The sequence below is a fragment of the Mastigoproctus giganteus genome, chromosome 1 (genome assembly GCF_048544385.1).
Source record: "Mastigoproctus giganteus isolate SK-2022 chromosome 1, ASM4854438v1, whole genome shotgun sequence".
In the NCBI taxonomy this organism is placed as follows: Eukaryota; Metazoa; Arthropoda; class Arachnida; order Uropygi; family Thelyphonidae; genus Mastigoproctus; species Mastigoproctus giganteus.
Genome location: NC_143575.1, coordinates 192,739,626 through 192,761,814, shown reverse-complemented (window position 1 = coordinate 192,761,814; position 22,189 = coordinate 192,739,626). Strand labels below are relative to the sequence as shown.

Sequence of the window (22,189 nt, the reverse complement as noted above, 5' to 3'; positions counted from 1 at the left end):
CTTAGCTTTTGTTGTCACTATCATCACATCTCAGGGTCAGACTTTCAAAGAAGTTGGCGTTTTTGCTCATGCACAACTTTATGTAGCAGTTTCCAGGAACAGATAATTTTTGTGCAATTAATTTTAATTTTTTTTAAAGGATGATATAGTCATACATGTAAAAAAAATTATCGAATTGAATATTTGACACCTTATTTGGAAGCCATGAGAAAGATTTTTTGCAATTACTTCGATATTAATCGTTACTTCTTTGAAATAGTTATAGCCAAATATTCGCCACGGGTATTCTAGTTGTTCAATAAATGTGTCAGACAAGATACTTTCAAATGGTGTGTCGTACTGAATTTAAATGGTATGCCACGAAAAATTGAGAAAAAATAGTTTCAATTGTAATAATTTAACTTTATTTTTCCCAACATTTTTGTTGGTGACCACTGCCTTAAACTATCACCATTGTTCAGGATAACAACTCTGGTATAATTTTCCGTTTATTTATTTATTATTATTTCTTTTATTTATCCATCTCTCTTTCCCATCCTTCCACTCGATCTGTAAATTTTCTCTCACACGTTATGAATGCGACAACACAAAAACTGTATACGATTGTCCAGTAGTTAAACTCGAAGAAATTTCGTTGCGTTTCTTTCTCCTTATTTCATTAGCTACTAGCTAGCATGAAATAGAGTCTAAACAGAAAACTTGTTTGTGTTTATACTCAGTCCAAGAGCTGTCAAGCTTCAGTTCTCAGGTGTCGGATAGTCAAGCTTTAGCACGTTGTGCCTCGTGACATGTAATACGTCTCGCGACTTAAGGAACCACGGAATAAAAAAATAAAGAAATAAAAATTACCGCAACCGACAGGCCATTCACACGGCGCAAGGCACTGAGCAGGCCTCAAGGTGGACACTGTCGTAACTCCGACCGAGAGCAACAAGTGGACACCGCTCGCAGGCGCATTTTCGTTTCGTAGTACTCCTCCACATCCTTCGCGTGAGTACCACTAGAATCTGTTCTAAAGTGAGATATTGTAAAGATCCTGGTCTTCAGCAGCGTAATTTAAAATACCACCAGCTACGCGCTGATTTTCCAAACAAATTTCTTATTAAGTTTTTAAAGATAACCGACTTAGTGTCAACCATCTGCTTGCTATGATTCTTTCCTCTGCTTGTGTCTCAGTTATATTTTTGACCACTTGTTTGGGCGATGACTGGCCCCTTCCCGAGAAACATTTTCTACACAGAAAAGGCGCTTCTCAGCCTTCTTTTACACCTGCAGTGTCTCGGTTACTTTTGGACGAAATCAGATCTACTGTTCTTAACCTTCTACTTGGACCTCTGTTCGGAAAAGGAACTTTAAGGCAGACACTTAGAAACTCCACAGAAATCTCGGGTATAAAATCTAATAATCCGAACGAGCTTGCAGAACTGTATTCGTCTCTTCAACCAGGTGATAACAGGCCTATTCCCTACGGCAAAGGGAGTCTTTTCCAACAGTTTCTTTCTACGCCAAAAAGATCTAGTAATCATCGAACTAGACTGAGCGAGAAATCATCGTTACCTCCTCGGAACTTTCGACTCAATTCTGAAAAGTTCTATCGTTTAATGGGGGCTCTAGATCAGGCCGCTGCAATTGCAGCGGGCAGAGAATTGGGAAGACTATCCGAGGGACCATCGTCGTGGGATTTCACCGAAGCTGAAGAATATATGCGACCCTACAGTCCTGGAGATCTCTATCCAGAGGGAGGTAAGTTTCTTAATTGAATCATACTAATTATTTATTTTAATTATTTGCATCTATCGCGATACTGTTTTGTAGATGTAGATAGTGAGAACAGTGTGAAATGAAATGAGTACTGTGTGAAATGCTGAAAAACATATCAAAATCAAATTTTATAGCAATGATGATGCTCCTAGTTGCCTTTTTGTTTTTTCTCTCTTGCTCAAGACGAATGGAATTTAAGTTTTGAAATTTTTCATAGCAGTTAGTGATAATAATATTCATTAAAATCAAAAGATGATATCATTAAGGGGCTATAATTGAGATAGACTGAAATTCGAAAATTATGAACTACAATTTCTCAATCTTTCAGATTTTACTAGTAATTCCAATCATAATTAGCCCAACGTCTTCACTATTGATTTAAGATTTTTCTTATTCTTTATACCTTTAGTTTTATTGTGATTATCTGAAATTACAAAGTCAGTAATATAAGGGAAACACTGACAAAATTTCGAAGTTTTATAAAGTCAAATGCAGTTATATTGACCACGGGAAAATTACGTGGTAAATTTTAATTTCCCCGAAGATATCATTTCAAATAGTACTGTTCAATGTTGGATCCATTAAAAGATGTTCTTGGAGATAACAGGTCTCCCTACTTATTGAAGTTAATATTTCTCTCCACCAAAAATTTAAGGGTTTAAAATGCTACTCCTTTGGTTCTCGCCGAGGATTTTAATTGTCCTCCTTGAGGATGCAATGTTCTGGTATGAGCGGAATGATGATATAACTTGCTCTCCCACTGGAATCAAAAACTGTTTTTCACGCGAGTATCTAGGCGGAATCTTGATAACTGATTACATTTTAAAAATGAGAATATTTAAAAGAGACACTAAGATATCACAACATACTACATTTAATACATAAGATACTGCTAATTTATATAAATTAGCTCTGCTCTTCACAAAAAGTGCAAAAGTAACACGCTTACATATATATAAATTATGACATTATCTGAATGAGAAATTCTCCATTCAGGATTTAATGTACAGAAAAAAATAATACTATAAAGAGTATAAAATCTGTAGTTCAACTTCTCGCTATGGGTAGTACTTAATTCATGAAGTAAAGATGGGATAATGATGTAAAATTTACATAACGGCATATAAAATACGCACAGTATCTGAATAAGAAATTTTCTATGCAAGTCATTTTGCACCGTATTATTAAAAATAATTGAACGAAAACGTTAAAATTTTTAAACATGTTTGCCTGCGTGTAAACGTTATTTTAAAAATAATACCGTATTTATGAATATTTATTTTAAGAAAAACCTTTACACAATACATTTCCAATGTATTGCGTAAAGGACCTTCAGAAGGAAGTAATCAGCGTTACAAACCAAAAACTCCTTGTGTTATAAAGGATGGCTTTGCTAACTCGATCATCCTTTATGCATCCGCAATTTAGACATCTACAGATTTGCCGTCGTGGGTAGCGCAGTTGGTATAATCACCGTCTCCCCACGCCTGGTGGAAAAGACCCGAGTTCGAATCTCGTCAATGACGAGGAATTTTTATGGGAATTTTTCATAACGTGGCTCAGTTAGTAAGTCTCAGGAGAGGGTAACATGGTTTTAGTGTCCAAGAAACATCAATTCGCCCATAGAGCACAATTTACAGACATTATATATGGTACAATATGGCCTAAGCTGCTGATTCTTCAGTCGATTTGCTGGGGGAAAAAACCGGAGTTTCTTAGAGATAAAACCATGCAGCTTTCGCCTTCAACTCAAATCCCGTCTCGGAATTTGAAGCCATTTCTTTTCCATACTCTGTAGGTCGGCAACTGTAACTACTCTGCTATCCGCGAGGATCCTGTACCATAGAAATATATCTTTGTGTCTCTGAATAAAAATATATTGTAGTAATTAATTACGCATCATATAGATACACCTACAGTTGAACCTCTGCATCTTATGATTCAACAAGAAAAGATAACTGCTTTAGAAGCAGGCTTTTAGACTGTACATATATCCAATTTATTATCAAATAACGTTCTCTCATTTCCCATGAATTAATTCACGAAAGTTTATACAGTATATACTGTAGATGATGACTTTAGGAAATCCAACGGTATCAAGATTTTGATCCTGTTACAACCCAGAATTTCTTCACTGACCTCTTTCTTGTCAGTGCATAAATAAGTTGATATGGATGGAGGATTTCTTATTCAAGTAATACGTCCGTATTTTATAATGTATACGGTTACACAAAAAAAAAAAAAAAATCGAGAACAACGTATCCATACAGGTAAGGGCAAGCGGATACAAAAGATCAATATGAACTTAGCACGGGACGAGGGCTTAACCGTTCTCTGATTATATCAAGGCAAAAGCTCTCAGTACTATGATGGCTAAACAGAATTATTTGGCATCAGAAATCCAGACCTAGTAAAACAAAAAAGTACATCTTGAAATATTTCTTCCTATCCAACTCTCTGCTTCACAAATTTGGTCCTCCTTCCCACTAATCACCTCAAAGCTTTCTCATTCTTGAATACTAGCTCTTGGAAAGAATTACAAACCAACCATTTACTATCTCTAGAGCTGTCCCACTTTCCAACCTCACGTAAAGACAGTAAATACAAGGAACATATACACATTATTGGTCTAACTGCTAACAGGAAGATTAGATGCTCCTAGCATAGACTGTTTGATCCCCAGTGCGGCACCCCCACTCCAAGAGTGCTGACACAAGTCTTCTGCACAGAAAAAAAAAAAAAAAAAAAAAAAAAAAACTGGAAAACTTTCCAACGAACAGACTATAACAAAGCTTTCCAAGATGGGTGTTGCAAAACCACGAGGCTTTCTACTTTGGAAAACTCTCATAATAATGCTGATATGGAACAGAGCTTTAGAAAACGCTGTTTTATTTGCATTGTTTTCAGTTTGATTTCCTTTAATTAATTACAATACAGTTATTAATTAATGCATAAAAATTTACAATTTATTTCTTCGCTTGCTTCGTACTTTGTGGCCGCTTAGCTCTGGACACTCACTTTGAAAGCTAATAACCGACAGTTGATTTCAGATGGCTTTGGTTAAGCTTGTGCTTAGCACAATACAATCTCTCTCTCTCTCTCTCTCTCTCTCTCTCTCTCTCTCTCTCTCTCTCTCTGTTATTCTTGTTTACAGGTTTTTGGGCCCGAAACAAAGGAAGTTGCGTACCGTTTCTTTTACATTCAACTTAAAAATAAGGAACAAAAAGGATGGGGTGTCGAATTAATTTTGGCACATGCATAAGCGTATTAGCGTCAAAAGTTTAAAAAGCACTGCCTAAAACGTTATAATCAGTTTATGATTGAACTGGAAAAGCCTTATAACTGGAAAAGCCTTATAACACTGGATAAAAAAACAATCGCCGAGGCCACCAAATGGAGATAGAATTGGACTATTAATGTTTCTTTGTGCAAAGGTGATTGAAAGAAAGTCTATATTGCAACGTAGAATGTACTTCAGATAAAGAACTGAACAGTGAAATAAAGTATAGATCCAAATTAAGAACTTTTATCTTCTAATTATTCCAAATATTAAACAAATACATTAAACTAACGCTAAATAATTTTAAAAGAATATGTACATAACCATTCAGGGTGAATACCTCGTGGGACTATGTAACTTCACGTCCATAGGGTTTGGTTTTACATCTAGACATATAGCATCCATCCTTTAAGCCAATGACTGTTCTAAGGGTGTTGCTGCAAGACAGAAATAGTAATAATGTATGCATATAAACACTTGTACTTTTTATATGTGTACATTATCCTAATTCTACTTATTAATTGTTGGTATTGAACTGTAGTCACATTTAGTGAGGACAAAATGTCAGCTGAACAGTCAGTGGTTTAAAGTAGAACTGATTTATATGGTCCGTGTTAAAACTATTAATGACATCTGATCGATGTTTGTTATTTATGAAAATCTTGCATGCAGAGATGCTTACCTTTAAAAGCAGTTTCTGATTACAACGAAGCAGTAAGTTATGCATCTGCTGAAGTTAATACTACTGTGAAGTCAACTTATTTCTACAGTGATGAGAGAGAGAGTGTCGCTTAAGGAATACTGCGCTGTAACACGATCTTATTAGGACTCTGATACTAGGGGCTAATTCTTGAATCCATGAGCTATAATTTCTCTTTCACATGTTTCCAAAGTGAAATGTATAGCGAATTTTTTCATTACACGGTACGATTATCTCGCTCATAGCTTCAGAACGATTAAAAAAAAAAAAAAATCCTCCGTTGGAAGAGAAATAGCATTTTTTTTTTTTTTTTTAATTTGTAAAAAGAAATTTGGAACTACTGAATTATGCGAGAGAAAAATATTGCTCGTAATTTCGTAAGTAATTGTGCAGTAGGATATAAAGTTCTCTGAGCAGCGCAGACGGGCTGCCAGAGCAGGTCATGGAGTCTTGTCAATGATATACAGGAATTTTGCTAGCAGAGAGAAGGAGGTGATTATCCCTTTGTATAAGGCAATGGTCAGGCCACACCTTGAGTACTGCGTACAGGTCTGAAGGCCTCATTTTAGGAAGGATGTAGAGTTGCTAGAACAAGTACAGAGAAGGGTAACAAGATTGGTGAGAGGAAAAAAGGGGTGCTCTTACCAAGAAAGGCTTAAACCTGAAAGTTGCAGCATCTGGAGACTAGGCACGTGTGAGGTGATCTGATTGAGGTGTATAAGGCCTTGAATGGATTGAGCAGGCTCAATGCTGACAGGATACTTCCGCTTGCTCAGACTAAGAACCTGAGGGGGCATAGATTCAAATTGTGGAAAGACAGTTCTAGAACATATGTGTAGAAGTTTGCCTTTAGCCAGCGGGTACTTCAACCTGTTGTTGTGGAAGTTGATAGCTTAAATAAATTTAAGGCTGAACTATACAAACATTTGGAGTGACTGGGTGGGTGAAATGGGAAGGTTTCTTTTTTCTTTTGGCAGATGCTCTATAAGCTTGCTTTCTTGCATCATATGCCTCAACTAATGCTAAAGTAAGGAGGTGTGTTTGTTTATAGCCACGCCTTCCTGGGTTCAGTTATTCGATACTAAATATTTCTTCAGAGAAACCGAGATTTTGCGACTTTTATATCTTACCAACAGACTGATGCGATGCCACAACTATGGATATGGTATTAGTAAATGATGCAAAGAAACAAGTTTATACAGCATCAGCAAAAAAAAAAAAAAAATCTGTCCATCTCTTCTAATGATTTGTCTAATTTTTTCTTAAATTTATTCTACCCAACCCGCTTCTACAAAACTACCCACTTCCACAAAACCAGATGGAAGTTTGTTCCAACAATTCTTGATTGTTGGAACAAACTAGAGAGTAATTATTTAGAGATTTGCTTCCAGCTATAGAATAATTATTTCTCTCTAGCTGAAAGCAAATTTTCGCACATCTCTCCTGCCTTCACCCTTTTTCAATTTAAATTTATGTCTGTTTGTGTGTATCGTTCAAGAAAGAGTAGTTTCAGATGATTGTTTATAAAACAGGAATCTGCCAGTTGTTTTACTTATATCGATATCTTTTAATTCCTGATTACCAAAACGAACAGCTCTGATAAGAATTACAAATCCAAGACACTTAAAGAATTTGAACTCTGAGTGAATCTGATGTATAATACTGTGTCTGCAATGTAATGGATATATATATATATAAGTTAATTTGCTTAATACAGAAATTATCTTAGATATTTTGCATATTGATTGATTAGGATTGAGAAAGTATTTTTTACCTCTGCCGTTTAGGGGTTTAAAAAACAAATGTACTCTACAAAATTTGATAAAATTCAAATTGGGATTCTACCCTATCATTTAAAGGAAACTTTGTATTCTGTAGTTATCTCCTATCCTGAATGATATTTTCCATTTGCGACAGCCGAATCTGGATATTTCAGTACTTTTAAAAAATTTGAAAACCGACTTAAGAAATATTGAGAAAAGGTTCTGCCAACAGTTCTCTACAAAATGGTCAATTTTAATCATAACAAAACAATAAGGACTGCGTTGTCATCTCCAGACAAATTTCAGACTACTAGACACCACTACTAGACACTGGCTATTTTCAGAAGAGCAGCTCTGAATTTACGACAATAGTAATATGCTGCTTTAATTGAATAACACGCTCTTAGAAGAAACATATGAATAATTTGCACGCAGACTAATTTGAAACCAAGTAATTTATATATTTTGGAAGTACCGTATAATGCGATTATCTCTTTGCTTAACTGATATTTGTGTGGCAGCTGTTATTCTTCGGTCATCTGTGCGAATTCATTTGTTGCCAGTTTCCATCCTCTTCCGAAACTCGAAAAGCTATTACAATACTATAGGGGGAAAAAAGATTATTATTAGCAATTTTTGGACCTTCACATTTGAAGTTCTGCATATTCAAGCAGGATACTGAGCAAACAGTAACTTGATGTAGTAATTGCCTACACTTTTCAGTTAGTTATTAAATTATATTAATATAATTACAGCAGTTGTTTCCAACTGCTCCTGCATTGTGGAAAACCCTAGTCAGAAATATTTTGTTTCCCTAACCTGATATTTTTCGTTAATAACACTTAAGTAGAAAGTAAATATTAGATGATGATAATAACAGAAAAACTCGTAAAAGGCTGCTGCTAAAGATGTTTATTATCCAATATAGTGTGTCGGAATTAAGGAAGAAATTTTAAAATACGCCATCTTGAATTTCATGCCTTTTTCCTACAAAAAAAAAACGTTATTTCCTAGCAGTTACTCTCAAAGTGCCAGAACAGATTGTCACTTTATCCATATACGCATCGCCTTCAACGACCGAATAGGCAAAAGATTTTGGGATTGCATTTTATATTTATGATGGGTCTTTGAAAACTTCATTTCCTACGGTAGAAAGGATCTCTGACTCACAGATCCAAGTTTCGTCCATGGTCACTAACTGGCTGACAACTTTTGTTGAATCCTGAGCAGAATTCTCAAGGACCTGCCTTTTCACAGTTCATCATATTCCTCTTCTGGCATGCACTGAACTCTTTTGGCCTCGATTTCGTTGAAGTTTTTTCATGCTCAGTCCTTTATGGTCCGTAATATTGTCCACAGGACATGTTTAGGGTCTTTTCTTTGTGTGTCGTATCCCAATCGGACGATCTTTCAAAATCGTCATGAACGGCACCAAAGTTTTCTGTGGTTTACGCAATAGGCGCACCCACGGGGGGGGGGGGCAAAATCCCCCAAGAAAATTTTGTTCTTATTGCATAATTATACCGGTATGTACTCGTTAAAGAACGTGGAACGTACGAATACCCCTTTCATCCAAACAAAATTTTGGGCTAAGCGCTGGTTTACACAGTCACACGTTGTCCAGGTCTGTGTTCATCTTTGGTAACTCTATAAACCCCTTTCGAATTCGAACCTAATTCTTCATAGTACTTTATGATGGAAAATCATAGTGTAATATCTCCGTCAGATGCTCATATGGATTTTCTTCCGAGACAGTCCTTCGAAACAAAAAAAAAAAAGAAAAAAAAAAAGAATTTCATTACTGTATGGCTTGACTCTTCTTTTTGTGAAATTATTTGTTTCGATAGACTTGACTCTTTAAATCTGATTAAATACAGTCTATATTTAAGACAGTGCTCCCTGGATATGGTAGAATACACATGCCCTGTATATTTTATTGTCAAATGATGAAATATATGGTAGGATAGAAACTTCTCAAATACTGCTTCTGTATCGTATCACAATAAGGTTAGAATGGTTACAATTTTTATCGAGGCAATTGAAGATATGAAGCGTCGGTGTATATATCTGTAAAAATTTTATGTATTGTTATGACCGGTTTATTCATTTCAAGGGATGAAAAATTCACTTCTTCCAACAATAGAAGCCATGCAAATCTTGCCACACAGATCTAATCACGGTCATAGCAAGTTGGCTAACAGTAAAATACTTATTCAAATGAAATACAGAAAAAAAAATTGGTTTAAAATAAATATGGGAAAAGCAAGAATTTTATAGTTCGTAAGGAAACACAAGTGTCTATGAACTATGAAAAATAATCGTATTTTATCTGGATAATTTCTAGTTTTTGATGCTTTGGGCTGAAACCACGCGGTTTCATCAAGCTACATGCTTTTCTGTTAAAGAGAAAGTTGCTCTTACTCGTATAATGTTCCAAACGCAACAAGAATAACAAATCACCACTTACAAATGGAAGGAGACGCAAATGGGACCACTGCTACAACAACACCGACGTTTCCTTTCATTTACTTCAGAGGCAATAGCCTACCCCGGCCACTTACCACTATTAGCTGACAAGAATCTGAAATACACCAATAACTCTTGTTTAATGCGGGGCTAGAATTTGCCTTGTATTTCGTATTGTAATACGAAATACAAGGAATCAACTATTTCCACTGACTTTTTCTACAGTTGTAGAAAAAGTCCATGGAAATAGTGATAATTTTAGCAACTTTTTCTCGAGAAATGCGATTATAGCAATAACTTTTTTTTTTCAATAATTCCTAGATCAGCTTTTCCAATCTGTTAAGTTGTTTTCACATTTTCAACGGTATTAAAAGAAATTTTTGATTTATTTCATAATAATAAATAATACTTAGAAAAATATGAGATAAAACGTTTTCATATCATATTTTCCTGTTGTTTTGCAGATTGTGCTAATGCTGAAGACGGGGAGCATCGTATGTTTTGTCCGACTCCAGATCACGAAAGCAAATGGCATTGCATCGATGACTTGGATCTCTGTAATGGCATGAAGGATTGTCCACGCGGAGAGGATGAACTGCCTGTTCACTGTTTCTTTTATCAAGCGGTAAGGTTTAGCTGAATAGTACAAATATATGTCAGTTTCCATCGAAACCCATTCGGGGTGTAATTTTGAGAATATCCCATCATTCCACTCCATGCAGCAGAGAAAACCAAAGTGTCAATTAGTGGTGTGACTTTGGAATCGGGTTTCAGTCAGACGCTGAAGTGTAGCATGGTCTGCGACTGGCTTTATCAGCAGCCGGAGGAGTTTTATGAAAAAATATCCTGATTGGTACAGGCAAGTGTTTCCAAATGGGTTTCTGCTGACCCTACCTCATGCATATGCCTTCAGTATCAAATGCCATTCTAAGTCAATCATCTTTATTCAGATCTCTTCCTTTTATTTTTAATTTTATTGTTAATTTTGTTCTGGAGTTTCATATGAACACGAAAGAGAAATTTCTGTTGCCACTATAGTTCTGGGCATAGGTTGACTAAGGGAATCGTCAACTTTGTCATGCATACACCTCATGTGAAATTTGACTCATTTATAATCATGTCAAAATTAAATAGGTCTATGAAGCTTTGCCCTATTCCTCGGTTCTGAAATGGGATAAAGTTTTCGAACCTTTTCTTTGGACTTTGCTGTAGTGTGACTGGATTGATTGAGTTCCAAACAAATCACGCTAATATGATAAATAAAAAATCTACCTATTCATAATTCGTAGTTATATAAAATTTATTACATAAATTACTTCAAATAAAATTTATATAACAGTCAATTGGTAGCCATATCCTGTTTTTAGCAGAATTTTTATGTATTATATAAATTGGTTATATGGAGATGACAGCAGTGTAATATTTGTGCTCCGTCTATTTGTTTATTTTTACTTAACTATTAGTCATTTACTAGATAAGAAGAAATTAATGCTCAGGTAAAGGTTTATTAATGATTTTCTGCATGTTTATCACTTGCTATTTCATCTTCGTTCCCCTGCAAGTATCCCTCAAGGTCATACAACCTGCTACGGTAAAAAAAGAGAATTCAGTTGGCTATTACAGGCTCATACAATTTACCCTTCAGCATGGAAAAACCCATCAGAGTCAACTGAACAGATGTGCAGCGTTTGTAAGACCGCAAATAAATACACGATCAAATGTTCACGGTGCAGCATCATAATTGGAAGCTGCTGTTCTCAAGTGGATATAGTGCGTTTAAATCAGAAAAGACGCAAGAAGTTTCTTTGCACAAGTTGTAGGTCCACAAATGAAAATTATAGAACAGACCAACTGAAGCGCCACAATGTATCATAGACACTAGTGACTCAGAAAATGAAGACCCCTCCCCACAGCCCGCTAGCAACCACACGGTAACGGAGCGGAACGGCAAACTAAATTACTCCTTAGCTCAAATCTTAGGCTGTGACACATGCCCAGAAGAATGTGAACACAAGAAAACAAGTGACGACCCCCAGGATATTTGTAACATTTTAGACCACACTATAGAAGCGAGCTGTATTGCATTTCAGAGAGAAGGTAAAAACGAGCACAACCAATTAGCCCACGACATACGGACGCAGGGAGACTTACTAGAAGAACTCCTTCTCCCTATTTTCAAATCTCTCCAGGACATGCAAAAGGAAAATCACGAACTAAGAGAACAAAACATGAAACTAATTGCCAGTCAGAAAGTAATGGATAAGAAACTAGACACCGTCCTAACACAGCTACAACATATTAACAGGCGACATAATCAAACAGCTAAACACTTACGAGCTGGCCCTGCTACCTATCCTAAAGAAGCAAAGAAAGAGCATGATACTCGTCTCAGGACTACCTCCCAGGCGAAATAAAAACAGTATTGCACGAAGCTGATCCCCGCAGAGAACAGATACGCCCTGAAATTGTGGAAAGTACTAAAAACTACTTCCCGAACAGAAGAAATCCAGACTGCAGAACAGAAAACAGAGCAGAGACAACTGTCGCTAGCACTGCGTTACCCGCAAGCCAACCCTGCATAGACAAGAATCACTGCTTCAGCTTAGAGCTATATGCACCGAAACAACCTACCTACGCACAGATGGTTACTCTCCCATCAAAATCGGCTGACCAAAGTTCTACTAAAAGAGAACGCCACCTGCTACTTACCAATCAGCAACATGATGCAACGCGACCAAACGGCGATCCTATGCATAAAATCCCTGTTCCCTCGCCGAGGTTACCCACAGGATATCGTCCTTGTCTTGCCGAAAAGTACAACATCACTTCGGTCCAAACGAGAGGGAAAATATTTGTGTCGCGAATCAAACCCAATATTACTCCTGGTGTCATCAGAGAAATGTGTGTTGAGGGAATTGGTATCGATGTTGAGGTACGTCAAGTACGAACCAGACACCCTGCCTACTCCTCCTTCACCATCTCTTGCCCCATTAATTGTGAAGCCCAACTACTGAACAGAAACATATGGCCCAGTGGCACCCTCGTTAAACGATTCAGAGAACAATCGACAAGACCCACTACTAGTGCAGTGAACACCCTAGCAAAACAATAGCAATTAACGAACACCTCGCCAGTCTTCAAAGGAGATACAAAAGTCTCCATTTTCCTACAAAATGTTTGCAGCATATCCAATAAACTCCACACCTTGTAGAGCCTTCTAATAAATTCAGAACACTCATTTTTCTGTCTGACAGAAACGTGGCTCCAAAATAATAAGCAGCTGAACGCTCTGGTAGACAATTTGGGCTATAAGTGCATTGGTAGAGGGAGAGAGATCAAAAGGGGCGGAGGAGTAATGATGATATATAAAACCGACTTCCAGATTGTGAAAGAACAAAGCTCTAATTCAGATAACTTTGAAGTTGTTATCGCCACATTCTCTGGTGAGAACAGCAAGGTACAGCTTTGTCTTATCTACATACCACCAGAACATACGAGAGAGATCAGAAATGAGTTCTTTACCTGGCTGGTATCAAACTTAGACGTAAATATTGACACAATCATCTTAGGAGATCTGAATATGCCGTTACCGAGGAATAAAGATGCAAAAGCAGAGTAGAAGCACTCGGAATGAAACAATTAACAACTCCTGCGACAAGAGGATTACAGCGCCTGGATTTAATTTATTTTAACGCGCAAGATGTTAACTTAACAGACAACTCCTTACAGTTTTCCTCCGACTACTCTGCGCTTTCAATGGAGGTTGTTCTTCGAAGACAGACTGCCGATCAGAACTGCGGCACACATCAGGGTAATGAATCGAATTTGATATTTTCCACAAAATATATTAAATGCGAGGTCATCTTGCAATACTTAGTGCGATACAACTTTCAAAGTCTACATAAGATGTCCACTGAAGAAGCCATAGACGAGATTTCGCGGTTACTCTTGCATATCGCCCATCTAGGAGCAGCAAAAGTATTAAAGATCTCCGACAGAGCGAACTCTTGGTTCACTCCACAAGTTAAAGTTATGTTTAAAAAGAAGCAAAAGCTCTACCGAAAGTGGAAAAGAACTGGGCACCCGACTGATCGGACTATGTATAAACGCGAAAGGGCAAAGTTCATTCGACTGAAAAGACAAGCATACTTTGAGGTTATGAAGGAAAAATTAAAAAAAGGAAAGAGAATAGTTAGCAAGAAAAACAACAAAAAAGAAATGGCGGACCAGCTGTTTAGAGAGTGGACAGAAGTCACATTCGGAAAGCCTTTGAATGAAAAGCAGAAAAATTGTGAGGAAAACATCCGCGAGATGCAGAAAATGATTGAAAAACTGATGGATCCCACTGGCACTAACCGAACTAGAGCTAGAAACATATTACGTGAAATTAATATCAGCAGGGAAAACTTAAAGGAAGCTATTAACTCGCTCCCCAGTAAAGCAACGATCGGGCCGGACCAGTTCCCGCTATTCATGATAAAAATATGTAGTGCTTACATAATCGACCCGCTCCACCACCTCTTCCAACGAATACTAAGTGACGGGGTTATCCCGAAAACATGGAAGAGATATTACGTAAAACCAGTTCCAAAAATAAACGATCCTAAAACCAGTAAAGATTTCAGGCCCATCGCAATCGGATGCTCTCTGCAAAAAATATTTGAGAAAGCAATCCTCAACACCGTCAATCAGCCTCTGCTTTGGGGACAGGCCAGAATACTTACATTCTGTGCTTCCTCGAAGGTCGACTATTACAAATTTAATGGAGACTCTACTCCGAACACAGCTAGCTTTAAATAATAAACAACAGTTGGACATTGTTTTCCTGGATGTAGCAGCAGCCTTCGACAACGTCTCAATCCCAGCTATAACAGTAATCCTCAAGGAGTATTTCCTCATTTCAGGAAGCACTTTAAGCATTCTGACTAACACCCTTCAAGAAAGACAAATTATCGCAATAAACGGGAAACAAACAGCAACTTACTGTATCTCCAGGGGAGTACCTCAAGGGGGAGTACTCCCCTGGAGTACCGCCACCTTCTTCGCAATACCACTAGCCCCATTTTTAGCTTAAAACTGTCAACAATTTATTACATATGCTGACGATTTGAAATTTTTTGTAACCCCTAAAGAACAAGAAACTGCACCCCATCTATCAGAGGAAGCAAACAAGGCAATCAGGAAGCTAGAAGAATATTTGCACTACATTGGCCTGAAACTTAATGAAAAGAAAACTGCCCAAATGACCTTCACCAACAAAAAGAAGAAAAATGAAATTACGATTTTTGTGAACAATACCAGAATCCAAAAATCCCCCGCACATGTTGACCTTGGCCTTAAGTGGGATGAAAGTTTAAACTTCATACCTCACTTCGAACACATTAGGAAAAAGACATACGCAGCACTCTGGAGCACTAGACAAGAACTCACCGGTCTCCGAAGCCCCCATCTTATGATCCAATACATCCTTAAATGCCTTACACCGATTCCGTTGTACGCATCGACTATCTGGTCATCGGCCCCAGAGAACAACATCAAGGCCTTCTTAGGAGTAGAATACTGGCTCCTGAGATGGCTAAACAAGATCGCCGGGAAACCGTTTACCATCTCAAGAGCGGTCTTGTCTGCCATAGTGGCATAGTGTTTTGTGAAAGGTGCCACCTGTGGTTTCCCACATCTGCACCATGGTACTTTGTGAAGAAGTACAGAATCTCTGTAAAAGCAAGACAAAGTGTAATGTCTGGTTTCTGTCAGAGTAGTGTTATGTTTTGTTGTTGTGTCTCTGGCTGCTTGGCCGCAGAGCCCCTAGTGGGACCCCACGTTGCCCGCCACCACCACTGGGAGGTGAGCCAGGCTGCCCATTATACTCTGGCTGGCCTTTACCAGGGTTGCCTGAGCTTCCTGACAAAGGTCAAGTGAAAAAAAAGGGGGGGGGGGGAAGAAAACATAGAGCAGGAGTACGAGTTAGAAGGAACAGAAAGAGGGAAAAGGAGGACGGACTGAAGTTGAGGAGCAGTCCGCTCTTTGTGAGGTGAAAACAGTGGTCTAGGAGTGGGAGTTAAAGTAGTAGGGGACAGATGCCCCTGCATGATCACCAGAGGCCAATGGACTCTGTATCCCGCACTCAGAAGTTCTCCAGAGTGCCACCAATCCCGCACCAGAACGGTGCCGGCTGATCCTACCCTATAAAGGGTTTGCAGCAGTATCCCGCACTCGATGAGTGCCAGCAGTGTTCCTACCCTTAAAGGATCAGCAAGTTGTCAAGGCAGTGTCCTCTAGCGGAGAAGGAGCTAACCCACGCCAGTCTGATTCAGGCCTTGAGCAGCATGATCCAATGTTGTTCTCATTTCAGCAATCTTGGCTAGCCTCAGTGCGAAGATTTCCTGCGCATACGCAGTTAGTGCCCTGTACGTGTTTTCATCGAGCAGCAGCGAGGACTCTTGGTTACGTGGATTCCTTTGAATTGCGGTAGCAAACTTGATTCTACTGTTGTCATAGGCAGGGCACCCATACATGAGATGCCCCCAGGACTCCTCTTCTCCACAATGGCACCGAGGGTCTCTTTCAATCCCCATAGCTGTGAGTTTCTGACGGAAGGGGCCGTGTCCAGTGATAATAAACGTCATGTGCAGACCAGGTGAGAACCAGGGAGGGGGCTCTGGGTGAGTATTGTTTTTAGTTGGGAGGAATCGCCTCGTGATGGCTCCTTTCTGCGTGGTTTCCCAGCTCTGTTGCCATATCGCTTGTAGGTGTTGGGTGATTCTCCTCTTCTCTATCTTGGGGTCATTTGCAAGATCCAGCTGGCGATTTACTATTTCAGCTGGTGTTCCTTTCCTAAGGTGGTAATATAGGCCTCGCCTGACTACTTCTAGGTAGAGTGGCTGACAACCTGTTAGAACTTGCAAGGCAGAGGTGCTAACAGTGCGGCACGCCCTACTAATTGATAGCAGCATGAACCTTTGGATTTTATCCAGCTTCTGTTTGTTTTTTGTTAGTGTAGCTTGTCTATACCAGGTGGAGGCACCATAGCAAACAATCGGGACATATACTGCTTTGTATATGAGGGTCAGAGCTTTGTGCTTCAGGCCCCAGTCGGCTCTGCTCACTCTCCTGATCATGGCGGCATACTTCCGGATTTTGGTGGCTAGATATTTCAGGTGGTTATGGAAAGTAAGACCCGAGTCAATGTAAATACCTAAGTATTTAACCTCTGTGTACAGTCGGATGGGGGTTAAGTTTAATTTCATCGTAGATGGTCTTCTAATTTGTAGTCTGCCCTTGAGGAGAATGGATTTTGTTTTTTCTGACGAGATGGTAAGGTTGTGCAAGGCTGCCCAGTTCTGGAGCTTTACAAGCACCGCATTTGCAATAATTTCCAAGGACGACCTAGTGTCCGCACGCACCAACAGGACAAGGTCTTGTCTGCCAATCTGGACATCACACCCCGGAAGTATATCATCATAACCAGAAACATCTTAACTCTGGCAAAGCTACTAACGGAGAGAATAGATGCACCGAAAGTGGGAAACGTGATCACTCGCCCTCGGATGATACGACCGAGAATAAACAGGGAAGAACCAAGTCTCAAGTGCAAATTGACTCAATTGGACTCTTTGGGGAGATTTTTTCCAGCAAATACTGTAAATTATTTTAATAATTTAAATATAGATCCAGAGAAACTATGTACAGACAAAATGTATAGGACAGAAATCTTTGGTAATGTGTACCGGCAGGTACAAATATAATAAGAAGACTAATTTAATAATTTATATAATAATATTTAGCATTTAACAACCATTCGCAATTAATTAAACCAACTTAATAATAATTCATTAACCACATACTCTGTGTTTTTTCATCTCCAAATTTTGTAAATAAGTTCGTGTAAATATGCTTGTAAATACTGATATAATGTAACCACACCCTCTAGCCACGTGCTGTCTATGGGTGTCTCGTAAGAGAAATAAACAGATAATAATAATAATCCACCCAGCGTGCATGAATTTTTTCCCACTGACCCGTGAAACTTATTTATTATTTTTTGATACCGCTTTTAATTTAGATGTTTATTTATATAATTCCTTGAATTAATTTTCTATAAATTCTCTGTACAATTCGACAAACTCTAATAGATTATTTGGACATTTTAACAGCGATGAACAAAACTAGAGAAGCATGAACTGGCGTTAAATGTAGGTTGTTTTCGTAACGATCCGATGCAAGTTATCGCTTTTGGGCAGATAAACAGATTCATTATTAAATATAATCAGAAACTGAAAACGGGAAGATATTATTATTATTATTAGCTATATGATGCAAGGAAGCCTGAGGCTTATGCTGCACCAGCCAAAACAAAAAAAAAAAAAAAAAAAAAAATTCTGAATTACCCTGAGAAAGCAAGAGTCAGAAGTAGAATGGAATCACCAAGAAAGAGAAGAATGATGATATACAGCTCAGGACCCTGGGTGTGCCAAGCTCATACTCACCATTAACGTCCCACAGATCGCTATTAGATGGGGATACCGTTTAACAGAGTCATTCTCACAATCACGCATCGTTTCTTTCAATTTTCTGTAGTCAGTTCTATAAGGCTGCCATCAGTTAGGATTATACTCGATTCAGTACCAAATATTGAAACTTCTTAAAACATGAATAAATAAGAGATACGGAAGAGTATATCCCTTAATTCAGCACCACGCGTTATCTTTCTTCTCCCCCCCCCCCCTCTGTAATGGTCCCCAGAGGGGCCTGGCCCACCTTTTGGCAAGACTAGGTGGGTCAGAGTCTCTTTTGAAACAGTATGTGCTCTACTGGAACTGGACCACCTCCCCGTGGTTTGAACGAGTATTCAGAATCATCTGTCCAGGTGACCGATGCTTCTGGGTAGCCGAGAGGCCGGAACAGAACACAACACACATACCTACACCAACATATTTCTGACCCATTTACAGTTGATTCTGTTCTTCAGAGACACGAGGCGGAGTTGAACAGACGTTGCAGGTGCCGCCCTGTACACACATGTCGATCCCTTAATTAAAAAACCGTAAATTTTAAACAATCGTTAAAACCAAATTTTAAAATACAGTGATTGGAAACTGTTACCAATTAATATTATTAAAAGTAACAGTATATATGAATTAATATAATAATTAATATCTGAAATTACATTATTTATCTAATTCCAGCTATTTAACTACTTTAAAACTATTTTCATATCGGTGGTATATATCCTTAATTGCTAATGTGCCAATAAAAACCAAACACCAAAGTTATATCGGAATGCTATCCATTCATACCAGTGGTAACAATTGCCACTCATTCCTTACATCACTAAAAAGGAGAAATATATCCAATGAAAGACTGCTTACTCACCTCCTAATCACTAACCCAGAAGAGATTCCATCTTCTGGGTAGGGATTCAATAGAGGAAATCCTCTCCTCTCTAAAGCTTTGCGGTCTGTAAACACTTTCCTCAACATTCTTTATCTTTTATTATTACGAAAACAAACAGATAAAAAAAAAAAATCGAGGACTTTTATCCGTAAAATATTCATTCTTTGGAGAGGTCTCGGTTCGATAATCGAACCGAGACCTCTCCAAGGTACATTAGGTATTATCTAAAGAGTCTATTAAGGATTATACTTCAAGTACAATCCTTAATAGACAAAGAATTTCTGATGTCCCGTAATTCGGGGTTGCAGTCAGCCGAACCCAAATCAGAGGAGTTCACGATAAATCATTTCTACAATGACTACAATCATTAACCATATTTAGCATTCACGCGGGCTTGAACCACGGTCCACTCAAACGTGCGCTATTGCACTCTCAGCACTCTCACTTGACAACGCGTGATATACGCTGAGTGATCGCTGAATTATGAGCACCCCTATGAAAACTGACTGCGACCCCTTGACCACGTGAGGTACGAGAGTACGGAGTTAGTCGACCTACGTAGCATAGATAAGGTGTCAGTGGTTCAGTAGGTAGTAAAATTCTGAGCGTCATGGGTAAAAGGAAGGATTTATCGGACTTTGATAAAGGATAGATTGTGGGTGCTCGACGAGCTGGTGCCTCGATTTCCCAAACGGCTGAACTGGTGGGGTTCGAGAGCCGCTTTTTTTTTTTTTTTATCGTATGATGTGAGCAATACACAAAGGAACCAGTTTTTTCCCTGCTTTCTTCGTGTATCGTGGCTGTGAGATCCAACTGGATAGTGTGGCACCATCTTGATATCCAAGCCCGAGGCGGGATTTGAACCCGCTACCTTTGGGTTGCCAGGCAGGCACTTTACCCACCCGGCTAGCCCGGTCGGCGAGAGCCGCCGTTGTTAAAGTGTACCAGGACTGTCGTCAAAATGATCAAACAACGACCCGACGGGAAAACTGCAAAGGTCAGCGAAAGGTTGATGTTAGAGGTGAGCGCCGGTCCGACGACTCGTACAGGCGAACAGGCGCAGCACTGTTGAAGAGTTGACTACCCAATACAACATGGACCCAACCCGGAACAATATCTGGCATGACCATGCGTTGCACAGTCGCACGTATGGGCTGTACCAGCAGACGACCCCTACGGCATCCTCTTCTAACCAAGGCTCATCGGCGTAAAAGATTCGCCTGGTACCAAGAGCATGCAAGTTGGACGTTAGAAGACTGGAAGAAGGTGTGCTGGTCGGATAAGTCACGTTATTTACTGCAAACCGTGGATGGTCGTGTACGGATTTGGCGTCAACAACATGAGGCTCTTCATCCATCATGCACGGTATCAAAAGTGCAGGCCAGTGGAGGCGATTCTTTTGGTGCGTGGGCGCCTCCGTAGCCAGGTGGGAAGGAGCAGCAGTGCGTAGCACATGCTTCTTGATTAGACCGGGGTTCGAGCCCGTCACCACCAAATACGGAGTATGCGGAAAGGTCAAGGAATGACCACCGCATATCCCGGAGCAATATGGCCTTAGTTGCTAATGCTCCTAAAAACCAAATAACAAAACAATCTTTTGGTGCGGGGCATGTTTCACTGTCAGGAACTTGGACTCCTGGTGCATGTAGAACAACGTATCAGTGCTCCGCTATCGTCAACTTCTTGCTGACTGTGTACACCCCGCTATGTTACACTTTTTCCCGAATGGCGATGGTGTCTTCCAAAATGACAATGCATCCAGCCATCGGGCACTTGTGCAGGAATGGTTTGAGGAACATAGTTCTGACTTCCGGAATATCGATTGGCCTCCGAACTCCCCCCGATATCAATCCCATAGAGCACTTGTGGGACACTGGAAAGGCATATCAGGTGTCTGGATACACCAATCACCTTCATACCTGCATTGCTGACCGTATCAGTGATCCCTCAGTGTAGATTATAGAGTGTGCATATAGATTCCAAAGGAGAGAACCACCTTTAGAATCAAGTATTTCTAAAGGTGGTTTATACACCTTTAAAGACAGATGGGCTCTGATTTAGAAGCAAAGGTAATATTGTGTTCGGAAAAAGATTAACATACACTATTAAATTGAAATAAGCATTAATTATTATTGGACAACTATTCGTCAAGTTTCACTGTTCCGAACAAATTAGTCAGATGTGAACATCCAGTCGATTCCATATGTAACCAAGCACTACTTGGCTGACAATTCGGATCGACTACTTTTATAGCCAAATTAGGAACAGATTCCATGAACCTTTACGTGTTGGATCACAGGTTTCACTGTAAAATAATTAAAGTTGAAAGCAATTATTAATTTGTTTTATCATGTTGATAAATACACTTAAATAAAAACTAATTTAATTTTTTTTTTTTTTTAGGTGGAAGCTCATATACGGATTTTAGCAGAGTACTTCATCAAAATATACGGATGACAACCAAATTAACGAAGGAATAATTTAAAATCAGTTAATTTTTAACTTTGAAATTATTTAACAAAAATCTAGTTTTGTTTGATTGAATTCGGGTAGAAATATGTTTCTTATGCTGTTTATTTTTTCAATTTTGAGAAAAAAAAAATAATAAATGTTATTTACTGGAATAGCAGTGATTAACGTTCTGTTCATATCTTGCAAGATACTGTGATGAGTTATTAGAAAAATAATGATGAACCTCCTGCCTGTTTTACCCTACTTCTTCCCTATAAGCATCCAATTCTATTTCAAAATCAATGTTGTTAATAGCAAATCGGTGCAAAATTTAAACAAATCAGTACCAACAATCATAAAAATTCTACATGAGGG

General features: G+C 38.7%; 1 protein-coding gene across 1 annotated transcript; it reads left to right on the top strand.

Moving 5' to 3' along the window:
• The first annotated feature begins 1,148 nt into the window (after window positions 1–1,148).
• On the top strand, window positions 1,149–21,854 carry LOC150091395 (uncharacterized). The gene is made up of 3 exons (XM_090390209.1): window positions 1,149–1,743; window positions 10,435–10,595; window positions 21,767–21,854. Exons 1-3 carry the CDS (start codon window positions 1,149–1,151, stop codon window positions 21,818–21,820), a joined length of 810 nt encoding a protein of 269 aa, XP_090246335.1. The 3' UTR covers window positions 21,821–21,854.
• The last annotated feature ends 335 nt before the right edge of the window (window positions 21,855–22,189 follow it).